Genomic DNA, 15,882 nt, shown 5'->3' on the forward strand with positions numbered 1-15,882 from the left:
TTCTTCAAACCAAGAACATGAAATTAAACACCAAGGGAGAAAAATGAGTCTGTATGTTGTGCACCACATTACAGCAAATAGGAAATGTAAGACTCAATATAAACTGTCCTAAGCAGAAAGGAACCTTGATGTGCTGTCTTCTCTTGACTGGTGAACCTAGAGGTAGGATGACCCTGGTGTGGTACTCTCAGCCAGTCAAGGATGTCAGCGGTGACGCTGTGTTTTATTTCCATGTTTGGTATAACAGTGCTGACATCTCCAAAGGCCCATAAAGGCATCTTATAGCTGCCCAACCCAGATGGGGTTGTGTCATCATGCACACCCTGTATCAGAGAGCAACTCTCAGTGCATGGAAACAGGTAATCAGAAACAAAATCCTCTCAGTGGGGTGGGGACAAATGTAAGAGTCCAGATTGACTCATCATGGTGACTACTTGGATGTCAGAGGTGTGGGAGGGAAGGGCTAGCATCCTGCATACATTGGTAATAGGGAGGTTCTTCTCTGAGACAGGGCTAGAGCTTGTTTGGCAAGGATGGCGCCATAGCTAAACAGGCTTACAGCTCTCCATGCTTTATGTGGAACTGCCCAGGAATCTAACTGGAGCTTGTCAACAAAACCTTGTCCTGGACAGCAAGATGTTCACAGCCGACGAGGAGGTCCAGCAAAAGAAGTCATTCTTCTTTCTGTACCAAGGACCATTCATATAAAGTGGGAGCCACCTCAATGGCACATTCCTGTTCCCAGACAACTGATGCTGTTCAGGCGTGTGTATGTGTGTGTGTGTGTGTGTGTGTGTGTGTGTGTGTGAGGGTGCACCTATGTGTACATGGTACATGTGTGCAGGTCAGAGGATAACCTGGGTATCAGTCCTGGCCTTCCATCTTGTTTGAGACCGTCTCTTGGTTTTTTTGGGTACCTACACCAGGCTACCTGGTCTGTGGGCTTCGAGGGAGTGTCCATCTCTCTCCCCATCTCCCCATTGGAGTTCTAGGATTGCTATACAAGGCTTTACCCGGGTTCTAGGGTTTCACAGGTCATCATGTGCATGTGGCAAATATTTTTTGCCCATCAAGCTATCTTCTCAGCCCCTGAGTAAAACTTAATTTCATTTTCCTATAGACAAGCATCATATACATTTCACTATCTTAACCAATTTAAAATGATGTCAGGTATGACATGTCTCTGCAACCACCCCCAGCATTCATCTCCAGAACTCTTTCTAGAGCAAAATCCATCTTCTATACTCAAGAAATGATTTTTATGTCCTCCTACCCTCAGCCCTGGCAACAACTATACTTGACTTTCTATCACTTAAAATGACTACCCCAAATTCTTCACTTAAGTGGAATCCTACAATATTTGTCCTTCTGCTAATGATTTATTTCTCTTAGCATGATACCTTTGGTTTTGACTTTATAGCACAAATCATAATTTCCTGTTTATATAAGGCTGAGTAATATTCTACTATAGGTATACACTGAATTTTGTTTATCTCTTCTTTCAAGAGCAGAAACAAGTTACTTCCAAATTTTGTTTTTCTTTTGCTATTGTGACTAATGCTGCTATAGTTATGGGTATACAGATATGGGCAGAGGTATTTTTAAGATATCCATGGGTTTATGGAGGGATCCACATAGATCCATACCTCCTGAGGGATTACTGGCTATTTATGGTTGCTGGTGGAGCAGGAGTCATTTTTCTTCAGTTGGGTAGCCACTAATAAGTTGTCCAGTGCTCCAATAAATACCCTTCCACTTTGGAGAAGCAGTTTGCCCTAGTTAGGGTTTTACTGCTGAGGAAAGATACCTCTAGGAGGAGCTGAGAGTTCTACATCTTGTTCTGAAGGCAAACAGAAGAAGACTGGCTTCCAAGGCAGCTAGGATGAGGGTCTTAAAACCCACGCCCACAGTGACACACTTCCTCTAACAAGGCCACACCCACTCCAACAAGGCCACACCCCCTAATAGTGCCACTCCCTGGGCCAAACACATTCAAACCACCACACAGCTCTAATTAAATTCAGAGAGTCACACATAAAGAAGACACGAAAGTAAAGAGGAAACTTCTCAGGGAGAAGGTTTCAATTGGAGGGAGTGAGCGAGGGAAAGGGAGGTGAAAACAACTAAATTGTATTACACATGGATATGAAACTGTCAGACAACAACAAAAAAAGACCAAGATTTTTAGGGGATTTGAACAAGTAGTGATGGTGGGGCCACCGCCTCCTGTGAGGTCCTGGGAAGGAACCACATTATCTTAGTTGACACAGGCCAGCTGTGCCTTTGCTAATTATAGCATCTGTGCCAAATTATCACAAGTTCACATATCTGTTTTCTTCAGTAGACTCTGAGACCCAGGAGAGCAGGTGGGTTTGTTCCGAGAGATCAAGATATCCCTAAATCTTGTTCCAAGCCTGACGCCCATCAGAAATGATCAAGCTGAATACAGAACTGCAGTAACCTATAATTTACCACCACCCCACTCTGCGAACAGCCATTCCCTTTGCCAGTAGGATGTCATGACTCATGGTGCGCTGAGCCAGGCTCTGGTCCCACAGCCTGATGCACTCTGGGCCTGAGCCAGTGTCGGGTTGCAAGACAAGGGCAGAACTGACTAAGAGAAAGCCAGTGAGCTCCAACAGTGGAACGGGACCAGGGAGGAGAGGAGTTGCTCTCACTCCATCCTTCCCTAAGAATGGCTGCAACCCAGTCCTGGCATCTAAATGAGAGGCCCGATCAATCTTCCAGCAAATATCTGCCTCTCCATCTCCAAAAGCCACTTAAAAAGGAAAGAGGAAAAAAAAATGACTGTGTTTGACTGAAGTGAATTTGTGTGTTTTCTCTCTGTGTGTCTGGAGCTCCGCATTCCTGTGTTTTCTTTGGTTTTAATTTTAACCTGAGATCGATTTTTTTTTTCCTTTCCAAAATGGAAACCTATGGAAATTTAAAAAGTAGCACTAGATAAAAGAAATGCCAAAACACCCAGGAGAATCCCGTGGAGTTCTACACTGAGGTCTAGGAAGGGATCTGCAGAGAACGTCTTTGTCATGTGGAGAAGTAGTGTGGCGAATTGAGAATGCTCTGCTCCCCACCCCCTCCATCTCAGAAGCCAGCAGATGCAGTGTGTGCTGGGACAGAGAAGCGAGGATGGTGCCCTGGTAGGTAGAACAGCACCATCTTAACTGTTCTTTGGTGTTTCTAAGATCTGGGCCCCCTTTCACTCAAATAGTAAATTGCTTGGGACTTAAATTAGGGGAACTATACCTGTGAAAACATATGGCAGATGTCTTAGTAGTTTATACTTAGATATTTTATTCACTATGGAATCTGTTGCATTATCTCATGTAGCCTATGATGATCTCAAATGTGCTATGTACTGAAGATAACCTTAAACTTTGACTCTTTTGCTTCAACCTTCCGAGGGCTGGGACTGCAGTTGTGGGACATCATGCCTGGTTTTATTCTGTTCTGGTGGTGGAACCACACGGGCTTTGTGCACGCTAGGCGAGCATTTCTCCAACTGAGCCTCATCCCAGCCTACATGCTCTCAATGCTTTGACTTACTTGCCTCTCGTGAGGCTTCTGGTTGCTCTCATCTGACACTCCCTCTGCAATCTCCCATGATGACCCATCCTTCCACTGTGAAGTGCGAACTCAGTCCCGGCACCAGGGAGAGACTCAAGAAGGCCTGGGCGGATGGCCTTCCCTGACAAGGCCTTTTGCTAATGTCTCTTGCGGTTTCACAACTGGGACGAACACTGCCATCAAAGGCCCGTTTCTTTTTAAAGACATCTTTCTTGTACAGAGTGGAATAAGAAGTGGTGTCCCGTTGGCAAACCACAACTGGATCTATGCTTTGCAACTCCCTGGCTGGATGCTACGTAGGCCCTGAATACTCGAGGACTTTTTACCATGCTGTTTGTAATATGGTAGGAGGGTGAACCGGCTTCTAAATGCACGTGCTGCTCTCCGACTCCACCAGCAGCTCTAACCCAGGAAAGTATAAAAAGAAAGGAAGCTCTAGTTCCAACCCATCTGACTATCCGAGGACAGCAGCAACTCTAGGATTTCACACCTAGTCTGTGAGGACCCACGTGGGACCCATGTGAATTCTATCACTTCCTTGAGCTTAGATGCTAGATCTACCCTGTTTGCTGTGTCAAGGTCACACACACTGTGTGACCCAGTGTGATAAGAAGCTGCCCACGCCCTGGCTGCACTTAGCTCGTCTTCCATCTCTGACGTCAGTCTATTTCCGTCTATGGTTTGAGTGTGGAATGTCCCTCACAGGCTCCTGGGTTTGAACATTTGGCCTTCTCGCAGTGGCCCACATAGTACTATTCTCTGAAGTTGTGGAACCTCTCAGAAGATGGAGTCTGGATGCCTGAAATGGGTTCCTGAAGGGACAGTCGTGAAGGTTGTAGTTGGAGCCTGCTCCTTGACCAACCTCTCTCAGACTCCTGGTATGCTGGGGTGAGGTGTCGGGTCCAATCCACACACTCCTGCCTTCACAAATCCCGCCATGCCTCTTCTACCGAAAGATACTCTGTCACAGTGACAACCAATGCATTTCACTTTATTGTCATTACTCCAATACGTTGTGTTTTGTTTTGTTTTAAAGCTTCACATAACCCAAGGTGCTCTGGGACTCACTCTGTACCGAAGGCTAACTTCAAACTTCACCTCCATCTCCAAAGAACTGAGATTACAGTGTCCTGCTAAGTCTGGCTTTATCTTAACATTTGCTTTCCTTTCCCTTCCTCCCCACCCATTCTGAGACATAGCATAACTGATCGATTGACTGATCAATCGATCTATTGATTTTGTGGTACCAGGAACTGAACCAAGAGCCTTGAACATGGAAGACAGGGGCTCTGCTACTGAGACTTCTCCTGTGGGAGAAACAGAAGTCCTGAGTAAGGAGCCAATGAAGCTCTGGGTGGCTGTGTGTGGTTGACATTGGTACGGCCAAGTCCCCAGTGCCTGAGACCCATGGTAACAGGAAAGCCTTCCACTGATGTTGACAATGTGCACAAAACTAAGCAACCACACCCCCACCTCAGTGAAACTGGCCCCTACATAGACACCCCCCCCCCACTGAGACTGATTCCTCCTCCTCCTCCTCTTCCTCCTCGTGGGTTACCAGATAAATGTGCTCAGTGAAGCAGGTGCTCTTCATCAAAGCGGGCAGAGCTCACCTGCTCCCAGCTCTTCTGTAGAGGTGTCTTTCTTTTCTTCAAGGTCTGTCATGTCTACATTCCCACAGTGCCTCATTTAACAAACCCTGCAGGACACTGCAGTCTCCAGCCCTCTCTGTACTTTTATAGTTTGGGATAGTCTTCTTGCATTGCATAGACTTTGTGATCCTCCCGGCTCAGATTCCTGAGCAGCTGGGATTATTGGTACACGCGGATGAGCTAAGCTTAAGGAAGGAGAGGAAGGAGCACAGGAATACTCAGACCAAATGCTCTTCAGCCACAAGGCCTGCCCCCCACAAGCCTTACCAGGACCGTGTGCATCCCCGTGTAGAGTCTGCTGAGACACACCAGCGTAGAAAACACCACAGCCATCGCCAGGCCTAAAATGAAAGGGTACTGAGGAGGAGAGAAATAAGGACATTAGACCACGTTCAGATGAATGCTTCTCTCTCTCTCTCTCTCTCTCTCTCTCTCTCTCTCTCTCTGTGTGTGTGTGTGTGTGTGAATTTAGAGCTAAGTAGGCATTCTATCACTAGTCCCATTTATTTATTTATTTATTTATCTATTTATTTATTTATTTATTGACCATGAGAAACTCTAAGTTGCTGGCAGTGGGCTTGAACTCATGATCTTCTTGTCTCATCCTCTTGAGTAGCCAAGGCTCCAGGCTCACACCACCCGACTGGTCAGACCTATCTGATCTGATATCACAGTTGGGAATTGGAATCATTGGAAACAATTTCCAGCCTGAATCTTATATATCCCCTAGACAGACCAGCAATCTAATTGTCAGAAAACATTTTTAAAACAAGGGCAGGTAAGGAAGAAATGCCTAGAAATACAGTTCTGGGGTCTGTAATCAGTGCTGTTTTATAAAGGATGATGCCTTTAACCATGACAGTAAGTCATGGCCACATTACTATAACACGGGATGCTCTCCTGTCAATCATTATGATTGCTCACCACAACAGGAGCCAGACAGATGTACACACAGCCACAGAGCCAGTGGCTCAGTCAGAACCAGAAGCCCATAGTCTTCTGTTCTTTCCCACGTAACACAGAGTCCAGGAACACTTGGTTGAAAATATTCTCTTTAAAAAAATCTTTTCTGGGGCTGGAGAGGTATCTCAGCAGATAAGAGCACTAACTGCTCTTCCGAAGGTCCCGAGTTCAAATGCCAGCAACCACACGGTGGTTCACAACCATCCATAATAAGATCAGATGCCCTCTTCTGGGGAGTCTGAAGACAGCTACAGTGTACTTACATATAATGAATAAATAAATATTAAAAAAAAACTTTTTTGAGACAAGATCTTACTATGTAGCCCAGGATTGCCTTAAATGTGTGATCATCCTATCTCAGTCTCAGGAGTGCTGGGATTACAGCTGTAGTACCACAGCTGGCAGTTTCTCTTTAAAGAGCTTTCACCGACCTAGCCTCAGATTTTCATCAGAAGGGATTTAAAGTGAATACACTGCTGTGGCCAGTATTAGCTCCGATGCACAAATAAATTAGCAAATCTACATTTAGAGCTGTTTGCAAGTAAATAAACCTAGTAGCTACAGGTATTCATCAGGAAAGGCTAAATAGGAAAGAAACCATACTTCAGCTCAGGGCTTATGGGTGCTACCACACCTTACCAGCCATAAAGGACACTGGAATTGGATAGCTTGAAGGGAGTGTTTGGATTTCCTAGGCAAGATGGTGGACCAGGAGCCATGTCAGATGATTGCACTTGTGGAAGCAGAGGGAGTAGGAATATTTTAAGGTGAGTACTTCAAATGCTATCGCTCCCTTCCTATAGCCAGCCTCTCCTCACGGGGCATTAGAATGGCATTTGATTTGGGAACTAAGAATGTATTTTGAGTTTAACATGAAATGCCCCAACAGGTGACTGTTTGGTCACTGTAGTCCGGCACTATTTGCTGTAAACTTTGGTGATGTAGACATTAGGAGGTGCCCCCAGTGGCCCGAGGTCCCTCATGCATGCCTTTAAAGAGGAAGTCTGTGCTATGCCTTTTGTCCATCAGGATCACTGCCACACACTCCTGCCGTTGTGATGTTCTGTCCTTCTTTAATTTTTAATTTTTTTTATTTATTGAAAAGGGAAGTAAAAGGAAGTAAAAATGCTTTATGATAAAACTAAAGATTTACATGGAAAATATTTCAGATAAACATGTTAAAATTGACAATTTTCATGGAAAATTAAAGAATAAAGTGGTAGACATGTAAAACATTGCTAAATTAATTGAAATATGGAATAGAAACATTTCATGATAGAATTGAAGATTTAAGAATATTTCTGATAACATTATAGAAAAATGTAGAAAAACATGTTAGAATTGAAGATTATCATGGAAAATTTTATATAGATATAATAATGGTAGGTATAAAAGTATTCCTAAATTGATTGAAAGTGGAATTATAAACATTTTCTGATAAACTTGAAGATTTACATGGAAAATGTCTCTGATAAAATTGAAGAAATATATAGAGAAACATGTTAAAATTAAAGATTACCATGGAAATTATACATGTTAAAATTAAAGATTTACATAGAAAATATTTCAGATAAACATGTTAAAATTGACAATTTTCATGGAAAATTAAAGAATAAAGTGGTAGACATGTAAAACATTGCTAAATTAATTGAAATATGATAAAATTGATATATAGGTACAATGATAGGCATAAAGATAATTTTAAGTTGATTGAAGGTGGAATTATAAACATTTTCAGATAAAATAGAAGATGTACATGGAAAATATTTCTGGTAAAATTCAAGAAATATATAGAAAACATGTTAAAATTGACTATTTCATGGAAAAATGTACATAAAAATGGTAGATATAAAAACTCTTTCTAAATTAATTGAAGGTGGAATTAGAAACATTTTTCATAAAATCAAAGATTTACATTGAAAACATTTCTGATAACATAGAGAAAGTATATAGAAAGGCATATTAAAATTGAAGATTATCCTGCAGATAAAATAGCAGACATAAAAACATTACTAAATTAATTAAAATGGGAATTACAAACACTTTTCTGATAAAATTGAAGGTTTACATGAGAAATATTTTGCTAGTCTATGTCTTTTTATTGGGGAGTTGAGTCCATTGTTGTTGAGAGATATTAGGGAATAGTGGTTGTTGCTTCTTGTTATTTGTGATGTTATTTTTACGTTTGTGTGGGTATCTTCTTTTGAGTTTGTTGGAAGATTACTTTCTTGCTCTTTCTAGGGTATAGTTTCCCTCCTTATGTTGGCATTTTCCATCAATTATCCTTTGTAGGGCTGGATTTATAGACAGATATTGTGTAAATTTGTTTTTATTATGGAATATCTTGGTTTCTCCATCTATGATGATTGAGAGTTTTGCTGGGTATAGTAGCCTGGGCTGGCATTTGTGTTCTCTTAGGGTCTGTATGAGATCTGCCCAGGATCCTCTAGCTTTCATCATCTGTAGTGAGAAGTCTGGTGTGATTGTGATAGGTCTGCCTTTATAAGTTACTTGCCCTTTTCCCCTTACTGCTTTTAACATTCTTTCTTTGTTTAGTGAATTTGGTGTTTTGATTATTATGTTCTGGGAGGACTTTCTGTTCTGGTCCAGTCTGTTTGGAGTTCTTAGGCTTCTTGTATGTTCAAGGGCATCTCTTTCACTAGGTTAGGGAAGTTTACTTCTACAATTTTGTTGAAGATATTTACTGGGCCTTTAAGATATAAATCCTCACTCTCTTCTATACTTATAATCCTTAGGTTTGGCCCTTCATTGTGTCCTGGAGTTCCTGTGTGTTTTGAGTTACCAGATTTATGCATTTTGCATTTTCTCTGACTGTTGAGTCAATGTTTTCTATGGTATCTTCAGCAACTGAGGTTCTTTCTTCTATCTCTTGCATTCTGTTGTTGATGCTTGCATCTATGACTCCTGAATTTTTTCCAAGGTTTTCTATCTCCAGAGATGTCTCACTTTGTGATTTCTTTATTGTTTCCACTTCCACTTTTAGATCCTGGATGGTTTTGTTCAGTTCCTTCACTTGATTGTTTGTGTTTTCCTGTAATTCTTTAAGAGACTTTTGTGTTTCTTCTTTAAAGGCTTCTGCCTGTTGACCCAAGATCTCCTGTATTTCTTTAAGAGATTTTTTTTTTAATTTTACTTTATTTATTTATTTATTTATTTATTTATTTATTTATTTTGAGACAGGGTTTCTCTGTGTAGCCCTGGCTGTCCTGGAACTCACTGTGTAGACCAGGCTGGCCTCAAACACAGAAATCTGCCTGCCTCTGCCTCCCAAGTGCTGGGATTACAGGCGTGTGCCACCACGCCCGGCTTCTTTAAGAGATTTTTATGTTTTCTCTTTAAGTGCTTTTACTTGTTGACCCATGTTCCCATGTATTTCTTTAAGGGAGTTAATTAAGTCTTTCTTAAAGCCCTCTATCAGCATCATGAAATGAGATTTTTAAATCCAACTCTGCCATGTGGCCTTGATTTCTGTTGGTAGGGTTCTTGCGTTTGCCTTTCGCCATCTGGTGCTAGTTGGTATTGTCTCTGGCTGGAGTTTATTCCTCCTGTGGGCCTGTAAGCCCGTGTCCTTTCTCCTCTGAGCTCAAAAGTAAAAGCACTGCTGGGAGATCTCTCTCTCCTGGTGGCTATGCTCAGAAGACTGTGGAGTTTCCCAGCTTCCTGGTGCAAATGGCAGTGGGAAGACTTTTGTCCCAGCTGTTCCACTGATCTTAGGCCCTGTGTGTTCCTAGCTGGGTCCCCTCCAGAGAGAAGGTGGAGATCTCACCTCTGCACTCAGACGTCACAACGTTCTGTTCTTAATGATTTTTGTTTTTTCTCTAAATTACAGCAATATTCACAGATCTCACTGTGTGCCGAGGATGCTCTGGGTCCTCGGCTGGGCCAGGGCCTACTGTGTCCTGCTGAGAGTGGAGTATAAGTGGAAGCCAGCTCAAAAGTCAGCATGAACTCAAGACAGTCCCGAGGACCTCAGATACTTTTGGGTCCTGGCACACATTTCAACAAGTCATAGCACAGTGGATGCAACTACTTCCTATGAATGACCCTGTTCCAGTGAGGAAATGGATCTATGTCTGTGTGGCCAGGAAGACTACCATAGAGGAGGACCTGAGGATCTGACTCAGTCTTGACCTCTTTCAACCATGCTGGCTGACTGAAGCATCTCTCTAACTTGGAATATGGAGTGGCTGGGGATATCTGGAATAAAGATCAGGGGGATCCACTACTGTCATTTAGCTATATAAGACCACCAGATTCAATGAAATCTGAAACTTCCAATAGCTAGTGGGTAACATTTATGAAATTAAACACCAAGTCAAGGTGATGTGTCTCAAATAGCAGGAGAAAAAAAAAATCTTCCTTGCAGCAATCAGGTAATTTGGAAAGGTCCTACTATAATTATCATCTAAGCAGATATTAAATGAAATTCTTCTATTTTCAACCTTTATTAATCTCCTGTCATTTATAGTGTTCTAAAATAAAAGAGGCATCATTTCTAGTAGCTGGTCCTAACCAGGGGCAGAGTCATCCTTGGGAGGTAATTGGGGGTACCTGACTCTGTTCCGCCCCAGGCCAGGAGAGTCTGGCAGAGGGATTTGATGGGATCATCTTTGCCCTGGAGGATCATTTATAAGGATTGTAAATCTTTTGTGTCTGTTGCAAGCCCAGAGAGCAGAGATCCCCGTCTGTCTAGGCAATAGCTCAGATAAACACTTCCTTGGGGGAGAGAACAATGCATGTGGCCCACCCTGTGCTCCTTGCTCTGCGGCCCATCCTCACTCAAAGGCGTATATATATATATATATATATATATATATATATATATATATATATTTGGGTGCTAAGTCAGATGCTCATGTTATGAAGAAACTATTCGACATCCCTATAGGTTTCAGAGGCCCTTAATTTTTACCTCATAAATCCTATTGTTCCTCAAAGCAGCTTTAAGAGAAATCCTGACTTGTTCCTCTCTCTGCCCCCTCATTCTACAATTAGAGGCGAGTGGCACAGGATGTGAATGCCTCTCCCCACCTTACCTGGTACCGGTCCATGGAAGAGATGAGGAGGGTGAAGGGAATGGCGGTGGCCGCCATGGCGTGGGTGGATGGCATTCCATATTCTGCGATTATCCTCTTTTCAAGTCTCACAACAGGAGGAGAGGGGGGCCGGGGCCACTTCAGGATGTCCTTGGCCACCTGGCCTATGTACATCACCAGCTGAAAACCCAAAGGTCTGAGGTAAGTATAACCTCAAAAGTGTGATCGTTGAATCTCTAACTACCTTTTATCTGCAGTTCCCAGTCTGCCACCTGGAGGCCCATTTCCCTCTGTCCTGACATGTACTGGGAGTGTCTTGTAGGCAGACTCAGGTGTTGATTACTGGTACAGCAAGCACTTCATCAACCGAATCATGCCCTGAGCCTCTTCATCATATCCTTAACAAACAGTTAAGTAGCTTTGAGTATGTGTTCGGGGCTGCTCTCAGCCAAGTAGGGAGTCTTCAGAGACCATGCTTTAAACTACTGTTTGGGGCCAGCCTGGAATTTGCTCAAAATATTTTCCCCCTATGAGGACATTTCATGATGAAATTTCCCTCAGTTTTTTAAAACATTTTATTTATTTATTTTATGTATGTGAGAGATTTGCTTGCATGTATATATGTGTAGATTCCCTAAAACTAGAGTGACTGATGGTTGTGGGCTGCCCTGTAGATGCTGTGAACCAAACCTGGGTCTTTCACAGGAGCAGCACATACACTTAACCACTGAGCCATATATCCAGTCCCTACACAATCTTTTCTTCTAAGTAGAAGACAGAAACCAGGATTTGCTGTTTATGATCTCTAAAAGTGAATGAATGGGGCTGTCAACCACAGACTCACTTGTTTTGCCAAAGGGCTTTATAAAGATGGTTATCCTGTGACCCATGAAACAGGAGCAATGTGTCTACCCAAGTACCTACCTTTGTAACTCAACTCATGGCTCAGGGTGGGCAGACTGTACCACCAAAGGTGAACCTCTTTCTGGTCTTCCCTTCCCACTCCTCCCCTCCCCTCTCCTCTCTTTCCTTCCCTACCCTACCCTACCCTTTTCTTCCTTTCCCTTCCCTCCCCTTTTCCCCCTTTCTTCTCCTTGCCCTGCCTCATGCCTCACCTCTCCTCTCCTTTCTTTGTAGTCTCAGTCTCCCATCCCCTTCATTTCCTCTTCCTTCATCCCTCTCTTCCTCCAGTCTGTCTACCTGAGGTGGTCTGCTGGCCTCCTTCCCTCTCTCCTTATATGTAGCAACCAGGACCCCTTTCTGGCAGGTGACTCCCCTGCACAGGTCAGTGTGCCAATGGCCTTAGTCAGGAGACTTCTCATCTTAACTATGGTCGAATGGAACTCTGATGAAGGACTATTTCAAAAATCTTTTGGACTAGCCAGCTGATTGCCAGGAATTTCCACACACTGATGCTTTCTCTCCACACTCCAAGTGGCAGGTTAATTTGGCACTGTATCCACCCCAGGGAGGCACAGTGCCTGGGTTAAGTCCCCCTCCCCCGCAGAGGCTGTGGCACACAGCAGGACAAATCCCCAGGCTGTAAAGCCTCAGAGACAGCCGCTGAATCACAGTGATTTCCAATGGACTTTGAAACACAGCCTCTTTCCTGTCGCTGATTACCAGAATGAGTCTCCTGGAGACAGTCTTTTTATGTCTCCACCTCCCTCCTGGGAACCTGTAAAACCTCATCCAGCTATTATCTGGGGAAGTGTAGAACACTACCGACTACCAAGAATTTCTCAGAAGCTGCAAAAAACACTTCACCTTTGCCCCTTCCTCACCACCAAAGTAAACAAAATGTCACAATCATAAATGACAAAATCTAGTTCAATGAAAATACTGAAAACTTACAGTCTGGAAGCCTTAAAATCATAACATCAAGAGAGATTGGGTAATACTTGAACCAAATCTAATTTTCTTGAAGTTTATGAGTCCCTTTGACTACATTTTTATTTTCCCTTCCATGCTCAAAGGATGTTTGGAATTAGGACAATTGTTTAGGCCACTTAAAAACACTGCCACACCTACACATTGTTTCCAACTTTAAAAAAAAAAAAAAAACCAAACGAAAATGGATGCATTAGCAGCTCTCTTTAAAGATGAAAAAACAGACCTGAAATCTTTAAGACCCAGGTAAAGGGTTAGCTCACAGTATGGAGCTCTGTCTGCTGCTGCTGTTCAGGAAGGTCCACGCTACGAAGTGCTAACCTTGTATCATCCCCTTGGCCTTCAGTAGGGAAATGGACTGCACAGAGTCTGGTTAAACACACGAAAACATTCTACAGGAAGCTATCCACAGAGCTCTGTGGGTGCAAGCTTCAATTTGGATCATAACGGGAATCGCTGGGACCTTTAGGCAGCCCATTAACTTGTTTTTCCTTTCTTTTTGCTTCAGAGCCACCATGAGGCAAGAAGCTTCCTCTACTGGCATATGCTACCTCATCCACCACAAGGCCCAAACAACAGGGCTTACAGATCTCAAGCTTTCAAAACTGAGTCAGAATGAATATTTCTTTTGTTTAAGTTGCATACTTCAGGCATTTTGTTACAGTAACACAAAGCTGACTCGACCAGTACATGTAGGAAGACACTTGGGTCCAATGACCCCAGGGCTGAGTATTAAGAGAAAATGATTTAGTTCAGAGGAGTGAAGGGAAAGAGGTGTTCTGGCTGCAAGAATAGAATGCACAAGGGCTTGGCTAAGTGAGAGTGGGGTGCCGTACAACTTACTAGGAGACTCGAACTTTTGGAGTTGAACAAATGAGGCACAGCAGCATACATACACTAGAATGACTAAGACAAATGGAACCAAGCACATCAGACAGTGGTGAGGATAAGAAAAAAAAATCTGGAGCAGTTCTCAGGTACTCAGGCACTGGCCCATTCTCCATCCCTAGATATTTGTATTAGATATCCGCATTGTGGTGGTGACACGGGGACAGGCCCACATGCCAGTTTGCCAAACCGGACGTTTAAAATATGTACAAACATATTATGAATACATTAAAGATGATTTGATTCTATTCTTTAAAGGGTTAATTGAGTATTTTGCGAACTCTATCTTAACGAGGCAATTGGTTGAACCATCTGTCAATTATGTCTGAAAAAAGTAGTTTCCAGTTTTCCTGAAATGTAAGGAACAGATGTCTAGGCTGGGGCTGGCTGGCGATGAGATTCTGCTTGGAGATCCTGTCAGAGACACAGTTTGACCTGACCTGCATGCCTAACAGACCTCTCTGCTGGAGACAGCTAGGGTGGGAATCTCAGGAATGGCTGGGGGGAGGGCAATTGATAAAATAATGGAGAATCCAGGTGAGAGACACCGATGCAACACAGGTAAGCAGTGAAGGGAAATCTGAAAGGTGCTTTGTGTTGCCTTTTCTTTATAATAATGTAAAAATATCAAGTACATTCACAACTATTGGGAAAATGACCACTAGCGAGAAATTGTACTAATAAGACAGAGGAAACTGATGGACTGTGACTCCAGAGCCTTCCAGGTATGTGCAAGTGCTTTTTATCATGAGACTAATTAGCCACTAGCTCTCAGCAGCAATGGATACTCTGCAGGTTAGTCAGGACCATAGGTACCACTAGCAGGGACCAGGAGGAGGCTGGGGGGGGGAGGGGGCGGCGCGGCAGGGGAGGTGGAGGTTCAGGCTTCGTGGAAGAGGGTTTGTCTTCTTCCCTGGGTTTGGTTCCCAGCATTGAAGAATACAAATAGAAGTTGTAGGTTTGACAGAATTGAGAAAAAAGGATGGGTCTGAGATGTCAAATGTTCAACATCATATGTCATCAATTATATGTTAACACAGCGATGTACGTATTGGAATGACTAAAGTCCAGAAACCTGACAGTACCACATGCTGGTAAGGATGCAGATTAAAAGAAACACCCATTCATCACTAGTGGGAAAGCAAAATTGTAAGATCACTTTGAAAGACAATTTAAAAAAATTTGTTTAAAGAGTTAAACATACTCTTATCATAGGCTGGGAATCATACTAGGCATTTGTCCAAATGAGTTGGAAATTATATATATTATATAATATAAATACATATTTATATATAATATTAATATATAATATTAAAATATAATATATAAATATAAATATATTATATAATATAATTTATATAATATATGTATATATTATATATGTGTATATATGTGTGTATATGTATACACACATATATTACAATATACACATATACATATATATCACATTCATATACATATGTCCTACACATGAGTGTAGAAGCTCTATTCAAAATGGCCAAACTTGGGACCAAACAATATATTCTTTAGTAGCACATAAATATATATATATACATATATATATATATTCACACACATACATACACACACATATATGTATATACACACACACATGCACACATACACACATATATACACACAGATACATTGTGGTACATTCCAAGAATGGACTATTCTTCAGAATAGAGACAAATGAGTGATCCAGCCATGAAAGGCATGGAAGAACCTTAGATACATATTGCTAAGTAAAATAAGCCAATTTGAAAAGGCTATACAATGTGGTTCCAACTATATTACATTCAGGATAAAGCTAAACTTTGAGGACCGTAGAGACATCGGTGGGGTGG

The 15,882-nt window shown here is 42.3% G+C and overlaps 1 protein-coding gene across 1 annotated transcript in view; it reads right to left on the reverse strand.

Annotated features, from left to right (window-relative positions):
* Sgpp2 (sphingosine-1-phosphate phosphatase 2) overlaps positions 1–15,882 on the reverse strand; it is a 104,195-nt gene that overhangs the window by 15,958 nt on the left and 72,355 nt on the right. Inside the window, exons 3-4 of the mRNA XM_052193721.1 lie at positions 11,258–11,437; positions 5,505–5,594 (exon numbers count right to left, since the gene is read on the reverse strand). Of these exons, the coding sequence (XP_052049681.1) occupies positions 5,505–5,594; positions 11,258–11,437 (270 nt within the window). The remainder of the gene's footprint in view (positions 1–5,504; positions 5,595–11,257; positions 11,438–15,882) is intronic.

Source organism: Apodemus sylvaticus, chromosome 9 (genome assembly GCF_947179515.1).
Source record: "Apodemus sylvaticus chromosome 9, mApoSyl1.1, whole genome shotgun sequence".
In the NCBI taxonomy this organism is placed as follows: Eukaryota; Metazoa; Chordata; class Mammalia; order Rodentia; family Muridae; genus Apodemus; species Apodemus sylvaticus.